Source organism: Balearica regulorum, chromosome 1, assembly GCF_011004875.1.
Source record: "Balearica regulorum gibbericeps isolate bBalReg1 chromosome 1, bBalReg1.pri, whole genome shotgun sequence".
In the NCBI taxonomy this organism is placed as follows: Eukaryota; Metazoa; Chordata; class Aves; order Gruiformes; family Gruidae; genus Balearica; species Balearica regulorum.
In genome coordinates this window covers 55,659,826-55,667,728 of record NC_046184.1, presented here as the reverse complement: position 1 = coordinate 55,667,728, position 7,903 = coordinate 55,659,826, and the positions used below count along the sequence as shown (strand labels likewise).

Here is a 7,903-nt window from a genome sequence, read left to right as displayed (position 1 = left end):
TTGAGGCATCAGAGGCGGTACCCAGAGATGGGTGGTTCCTGTTGGGTGTTGACCATCAGAGTATTGCTTCGTGCATGGGATAAAATGGTGGCCACCTTACCCTGTCTGCCCTGCCTGCTGCTGAGGTCCAGCACCCACAGAAAGCCTGTAGAGGGGCAAGGCAGGTCTGTGGGGGTCTGTAGGGTGCTTTGGGCTGGAGTAGCTGGGCCTGTGGGTGAACTATCAGGAGACTAAACTGGTGGGTGAATCAGTAAAGGGGGGAGAGAGGAGAAACCGAGAGAGAAGGGCCCAGGTGAGGAGGCTAGTGGAGGAAAGCCGAGCACTTTGGAGGCTGGGGAGCCTGTGGGATTGAGAAGGGTTTGGCAGACATGACCGGTGGCTGCGGGAGAAAACCCTTGGCCAGGGTACCCCCAGTGCCTCCCCTCCCTGTTGGCCAGGTGGCTCCTGCCTTTAGAACTGGGCATGAAACCATCCCCATCCCTAGGGACACCAAGGCTTACATCCTTTACCACCAGCATCATTGGTGGGACTTGCAGGAGCTCAAATACTCCCACGACCTCTGTCATTGGGGGGGGATTGGTGGGGTTGAAATGGCTAGAGATACACATGAGGAGGGTTTTAGCCCCAGCTCCTTTTTCCTGCCCCGGGGTTTCCTCAGACTTTCCCCTGTGTCTCTCTGAAATCCCGTGCCCCTGCAGCCAGGTGAAGCCTGGCCTCGACAACCTTTCTAGGCAGTTGTGCGGACAGCGGGGTGGGCGCCGGGCTGGGGAGGAAGCACAGCTCCTGCCTCGCAGGGGGAAGTGAGAAACTGCTGTGGAAAGTCAAAGACAGGCAACACCCCCCCCAAAAAAAAAAAACACTTGCCCCAATCCTCATCCTGTCAGACAGCTCCCAGGGTGGTCATGGGGGGGATGGAGGTGGCTGGGCCATGTGCAGGGGACATGCCGGTGCAGAGGGTGCCTCTCCAGCTCAAGGTCCTGCTGTACCCCCGAGACCGCTGTGCTGGAGATCCCTGAAGCCAGGGGAACAGGGATCGAGAAGGCACCTCCTCATGCAGATCTCTGAGAGTGCATTGGTAATGGGTTCACTTTATTCTTTCATTTTTACAACCATATTTTTCACCTCCGTTCCCTTTGCTCTCCATACAGACAAGACGGACGGACCCCTGCCCTGCACGTAAGGATGGAGAAGCACGCATAGAAGGGGTGGCAAGTCCCTCCCAGGCCCAAGCAGGCTGGGCAGGAGGGCAGCACTGACCCACCACAGCTGGCAATCGGGCAGGCAGGACGTGGGGAAGACACCCTGCATGCCATAATGGAGAGAGGATCGGAGGGGCACTTGCCAGCTGAGGAATCCAATGTGGATCAAAATGCTGCTGCTGTGAACTGCGGATGCCAGTGGCGTCCCACAGAGGAGCTGCCCGGCTGAAGCTCTAGCAGAAATGAGAGCAGAAGCCCCTACCTGAGCAGAAAGAGGGGGGTTTTTTCAACAGGATTTGCATGGGAGTTTCTTTTTCAAATCACCGCGGCAGTCGGGGTGGGCAGCACATCCAAGGGGCTGAGCCACAGCAGTCACCGAGTGGGAATCGGGAGAGGAGCCCGACACTCCTGCTCCCTTTCCCTCTTGCCCCCATCTCCTGTGAAGCAAGTTGCTCTGCGTCCCACAAACAGTCCTTCTTCCAGTGCCAAAACGTCCCCCAGCCTGGCTTTGGCTCATTTCCCCGCTCTAGATGCACAAAGGTTACTTGAACTCACTTCACAGGGTTGGGTGCGGAGCATGGGGATGAGGAGATGCCCAATTCGTGTTGTGGGGATGCCCCTCTTGCAATGGGCAGCATGGCTGCTGCGGATAACTGGGAGCCCAACTGTGGAGCCTCCACAGCTCCTGCCAGCGAGCCGTGGGATCCTGGATCCCCAAAGGACAGTTGTTGGGCATGTGGACCAGCCCCTCCATCATCCTCCTCCCCAAGGCTGAGACGGGGACCCATCCCATCCTGGGCCATGCGGAGCCTCAGAGGGATGAAGGCTCACCTCTGCCAGCATGTTTAGGTCTGAGAGAGGAGTTGTGGTGAGGAATTTGGGCCTTGGCATCTGTGGCAATGCCAGTGGTTCCCTTATGGGATGGATGCTGCGAGTCCAGTTCCAGTGCCACGGGCAGAGGAGAAGAGGGAGGGTCACCCTTCAACAGCAGCTTCTGGTCCTGCAGCCCCTGAAGAGAGCTCAAACTTGGGCAGGGGGTCACCTTCCCATCATCAGAGGGACATCCTCTCCACACAGTGCCACTGGGCAACCCTACCATGAGCTGTGGCCCCTGGTGGCCCATTGGTGTTTGACAGCAGTGCTCCCACACTTTGCTCGGCCACCTCTGCTCAGATCCTGAAGCCTCCTGGGCGAGGAAGCCATCTTGCCCAAGGAAGAGCAGACCTGGGCTTCTGCCGAGGTGCTCCATGCAAATAACCTTGCCTAATCATTCCCTCCGAGGCCAGCAAGGTTTCTCACCCAAGACATTGGCCGGGCTCTGTTTGGCCAGTGAGATTGGCTGCTGTAATTACTTGGGAACAGCAATCCTGCACTAATGAGTTCGTTTCCAAAGCAGAGCCCTTCCTGCTCAGTAAAGCCACTTGTGGGCAGGTGAACAAGACCATCTACAGAGAAGTGCCTGGGACCAGCAACACCGGCCAGCTCTTGCACAGAGGAAAAGCCTTGAAGACACTCACATAAATTAAGTCATCCCGCCTACACTCGCATCACTCCCTGCCTGGTTTTGCACGGCGTGGAAACATCCATCACCAGGAGCCCTGTCATCCCAAGTGACATGTGGTATTTCTGCAGCCACAGTGAGCTGAAGTGACGGTTGTCTGGGGCCATAATGACAAGCTCACGGAGCTCCTCTACACCAGCAGTCTCCGTTGCCTGCCCCTGGTCCTCCCTGACTTCAATGATTGTAGGTCAGACCAAAGATTTTTTTCCCCTCTTCCCTCTCTCCCTCCCTGCTTGGGAAGACAGACTTGTTTCCCATCCCTGAGGATGGAAGGGGGTTCCCATGACCACCCCTGGCTGCAGAGGGGGTTCCCATGACCACTGGTGGACACCTGCCACTGCGTGAGAGTGCCCAGGGGGAGGAGAGACCCAGATACTACAGCGTGCACAAGACGGGGAAGGGCAGGACTGTGAATGGAGCAGATGCTGGATGTGCCTTGTTCCATATGGCCCCAAGCCTCCTTTTATTGAGGTCAGTAGCAAAAATCGAGCTAATGGCAGCAGTGTAGGATTTGGTCCTAATGTAACTCCCTGCTTCCCTCTCCATCTTCCTTCCCCGCCCCCTCTTTCTGCTATTCCAGCCCTGTGTCCCCACGAATCACCCAGCCAGCAGCAAACCTGTCCTGGCACAACAGCCCCTGCCATGCTCCGTCCTCACCGGCCACGTCTCCTCTGCCTCCTCCCAACAGCACAGCCACAGCAGCTGTCGGCGGTTCACCATAACTTGGTGTGATCCACGTCAGCTTCCTCCAGCCATTACAGGCACAACTTGGGACTCGGTACAAATGGGAAAGTGGAAAAGGGCAGTGATCCTAGAAGGTTGATGTTGCTCGAGGCAAAATCCAGTCATCAGACAGCTCACATCCGTGCAAGGCTTTGCCCACCCCGGGGATGGGCTCTAAGCATCCACAGGGAGCAGCCGGAGTGGTCCAGCCCCATTCCCCTCACCCTCAGGCTCTCTCCTCACTGGGGCAGTTCTGGGTGGTTTTGGTGGTGACCAGAGCTGTGGCCCCCAGCTCGGTGGCAGGCAGTGGGAAGCTGTGGTTGCACTCCTCATGCCGGGGGTATACAGTGGAGAGCAGGATGATGTCACCGTCGGCATCACCCCGGCAGCATGGCCTCCGCTTCGCTCCAGCTTTCTCGGGTGGCCCCATTATCTTCAGGCCTCCGTTGAGATGTGGGCATGGGGCTGGGGCCAAGGCGGCAGGGTCCTGGCAACCCAGGCTGGGCAGGGGGCTGGCGGCATCCACATTTGCTGGCAGAGGACAAGAAAAGGAGGTTATAAGGCTCAAAAAGTGGGGCCAGGCAGGTCCCAGGGGCAGGGTCACATCCCCGGGGACACACGGAAGGGGAAGATGGGGCTGGAGCAGGAGGAACCTGCAAGAGCTCCTCCTGCTTACAACTAATGGGTTTTTTTCCCCCCTAAAAAACAATAGGGAAAGGCAGAAACTCGCACTTGCACTTTGAGCCCTCTCACTAAACCCTGCCGGCAGCAGAGCAGCCCGGCCCTTGGCAGTTCACCCTCCCCGACTGCCTCCCACTTAAAAATAGACTTGTTTACCCACTTCGAACGCAGGCGTGTGCCGCCAGCCCTGAGCCCTCTGCAGCTTTCCACTCATCCAGTGCTGCAGTGGTGGGCTTGCTGGGGTGCAGCCTGGGGGGACGGGGGGGGACAGGCACTGGGACATGTTGCAGGGGAGTATCCAAGGGGTGCCTCTGATGCTCTCCATCATGGCCGGACCTCTCTTGCCACTGGATTTCTCCCCCCCTCTTTCATTCTTGGTATTTTTCCTGGGTATGTGCGTCATGGGCTGTCACAGCCACACTTGGTTTAGTGGAAAGGCCCCAGGTAGTGTCCCCCCCAGTCTGAGTCACCCGGCCAGCACCGCCAGTGGTTTGTGGGCAAGCTGGGTCATGAGGATCAGCTGCCCCTGGCCCCACTGCCCCCTGAGGGCACTTGTCTGGGCAGTGGGGCGGTGGCGGGTGCCAGCATCCCCTGGGGCGGCCCCCTCATCGGCATCCCACGGAGCCATGCCCCCTGCCCGGGGATGGGGAGGGATGAAGCCAGGCGAGACCATTTCTGAGAAGAGCGGCCAGGGTTGAGTCAGCACCGAGGTGGGGGTCCCCAGGGGAGGAAACGGCCGCCCGGCCCCCGGCTGATGCCCCATCAAGATGAGCCATCATGGGCTTCTGTGGCCTCACCCCCCCGGAAATACCCCACCAGGAAAGGTTCAGCCCCATCCCTCGCCTCCCAGCCCTATTTTTGATGCCTTGGGGATGACCCTGTGTGGTGGTCCGGTGTCCTACCAATGAGGCTGGTCCCAACACCATCGGGGTCTTTGGGGCACGTATTGGAGGGCACCGGGCATCCCAAACAGCAATGCCAGGCTGGGTGGTCAACATGGGACCCCCATTTGCAGTGCCATGGGGAGAGGCTCCCGCTGGAGCCATCCCCAGATGTCTGCCCCACAGCCCTGCTCCATCCATGGCCCTCTGGCTACCATGGGAGAGGGAGAGGCAAGTCGCTGGTACATGTCCCCCCTGGAGAGGGGATGGTGCCCGCGGGTGTTTAAAGCAAAGGCACAGGGAGACCCAGCAAAGGGAGGGACAGTTCAGCAGGGTTGTGCTGGGAGCCAGGTGCAGGCATGGGTTCCCAGGGGACACTGTCACTCAGGGAGTGGCTCAGCTGCCCCAAAATGGCTCGGGATGCCCGTGGAGCCCGTGTTGAGGAGGAGCTGGTCTCAACAAGGACATGCCTCGGGGGAGCCGGCAGCAAGTGATCCCATCTGCCCTGGGAGCCTCGGGACACTGTGACAGGGAGAGCAAGAGATCTCCTACCTTTGGCCTCCTCGTCTGCTGCCTTCCTCTTCCTCCTCTGCTTCCCCACCTTGCAGGCCAGGAAGCCCCAGAGGGCAGCCAGAGCCAGGATGAGTCCCACCACTGCCGGGACCCCGAAGATCAGGAGGGTGCTGGGCAGGTCCATCGAGGGGAGGGTGGGTGCCAGGGTGGAGGTGGGCGCCACATGGGTGGGCTCTGCTGTGGGGTGAGACGCCGGCAGTGTCAGGAGCGGGAGAGCTGGGGCGAGGGAAGGAGGGCAGCAGCGTTACCCACCTGTCCGTCCAGCCTCGGGGCTACAGTGGCAGGGAGGGAGAGCGGCTCTTCACCACTCCCACCCACCAACTGTAATGCACCGTCCCCCGACCTGGCGGGACCCTCGTCCCACCCGCTGCCGTTCCCGAGTGGTGGGAGATAAGGGTGTCCCACTCCGCCTACGGTCATCTCTGGGGAAGGCTGTGACCCCCCCCGTGCCAAGCTGTATCATCCCTCTTCTCCCTGCAGCGCGGTCCCTTCACTCAACTGGCTGCCCTCTTCCTCCTTCTCCAGATGAAGGCAGCCCTCCATCCCTACCTCCATCACCATGCCCAGGAGAAGGTCCTCTCCACCTGCCCACCCCCAGGATGCTCCCATTCCCCTTTGCCCTGCCACCGCCCAGCCCCAGGGTACTGGGTCCCCGGATGCCCTCATCCTCTTACTTGTGTTGTCCTTGAACAAGTCGGAGCACTTGACACAGGACTTGGTCAGGAGGTCAAAGCACTGAGAGGAGAGGCAGGAGGAGGTGGCGGCAGCAGCTTTTCCTGATGAGGACATGGCAGAGTGGGAGTGAGAGCCGTGCTCCCGCATGGCACGGCAGCGAAGGGGCTGCCAAGTGTGAAATCGCAGTGCCCTGGGGCCCGGGGCAGAGGGAGATACAGTCTGTCAAGCTGCGTTGTCTCCCTTGGGACTTGCGATCGCTGCGCTTGCCCCGGGGCGGATCTTCATCGGGGAGGAGGAGAGCAAGCGCCCAAGCCCTACCCCTGCCTGCTTGTACAACACACCCTCAAGCTACCCCTCCTCCAAATTATGCCTCTGAAATCCCTGTGGCCCCTGGCGTGCCCCAGCCGTGCAGAACACTATGCCCAGCAGCATGGTGCCCCAGCCCGATGGTGTCACCTCCTCAGCTGTTATTCTTCCCCAGCCCATCTGTGCCCCAGCCCAGGCACATCCCCCAGCCCACACCCTCCCTTGCTGGCCAGCAGAAAGCCCCCTCAGCATCCTCCAGTGCCTACAGCAGGTTTGCCTGTGCCCAGATCTTTACAAGAGCCCATCCCAGGGCCATGGATCCAGCTTGGATGGAAAATGCAGAAAAGGACCAAAGGAGATTAGAGTGCAAGGGCACTGAGGTTTCCTCTTTTAAATGCTCCCACTACTCCCAGGACGTGGTCTGTTAGTGATTGTTGTGCAGGCAGGCCAACTGGTGTGTGTTCTCCATCCCTACAATGATGGTGGTCTCTATCACCTTGCTCTCTCCACCCTCTCTATCCCAGACGTAGACCCGTGGCAAGGACCCTCCCAGCACCATGTCTTGTTCTCTGCAGTTCAGATCTGGGTCTGCTCAATAACTGCTCAGGGCATGGGCAAAGCAGGTCAGACCAAGCAAGTCCGGTCCCCATACCCTTGGAAGGGACCAAATAAACCCTTAATGGTTTTACGTGTTCCTGATCATGAGCAGGAGAAACCTTCTGCCACCAGTACCCATTGGTCAAAGCCTGATGCTTAAGATCTGAAATGGATAAGTGATGGATTTCAGTGCTGCAGGTGGCTCCAAACAAAAGTCATGTCCTTACCAAACAAAAGTCATGTCCCCTTTTCCTTCACCCTGTAGGAAAGAAAGGGACCAGCCACAGTTGCTGGCTTGCTCTCAGCTGAAGGAAGCAATGCAGGACACCTGCCCTGGCCAGGAGACCCCTAACAGGGTTTTACTGTTGGAGTCCCATCCTTGCAGCCTCTAGGCTCTTTCTAGCGAGGCCTCTGCCACTTGCTGTGCTGGACTGAGGCTGGGAAGGGAGGAGGAGAAAAGCTGAAGGATGCTCTGGCTCGAGGTGACAGACTACCAGGTGTCCTCAACAGGCAACTGAGCTCCTCTGAGACAGGCCAGAGGACTTGGGCCCTGCACGTACCTGCCCCTCTCCAACGGCTTTTGGGCAAGCTGAGCCCACAGCCTCTGCACCCCACTCCCTGAAGCCCCAGGTGGGGTGCAGTCACCAGCTCCCCACACTGGGTCGCAGCCCAAGCATGGCTCTCCAGCACCCCATGCCCCACAGGGC

General features: G+C 59.2%; 1 protein-coding gene across 2 annotated transcripts; it reads right to left on the bottom strand.

Annotated features, from left to right (window-relative positions):
• Nucleotides 1-1,083: 1,083 nt before the first annotated feature.
• TNFRSF13C (TNF receptor superfamily member 13C) lies at nucleotides 1,084-6,786 on the bottom strand. Of its 2 annotated transcripts, none has more exons than XM_075751362.1 (3): nucleotides 6,293-6,786; nucleotides 5,598-5,834; nucleotides 1,084-4,014 (listed from the first exon to the last, which is right to left on the bottom strand). In XM_075751362.1, the coding sequence occupies exons 1-3, from the start codon at nucleotides 6,438-6,440 to the stop codon at nucleotides 3,710-3,712; spliced, it is 690 nt and encodes a 229-aa protein (XP_075607477.1). In that variant the 5' UTR covers nucleotides 6,441-6,786; the 3' UTR covers nucleotides 1,084-3,709. The 2 variants fall into 2 exon arrangements, with proteins under 2 accessions (XP_075607477.1, XP_010305296.2); XM_010306994.2 differs by having other exon boundaries at nucleotides 5,598-5,795.
• Between the last annotated feature and the right edge of the window lie 1,117 nt (nucleotides 6,787-7,903).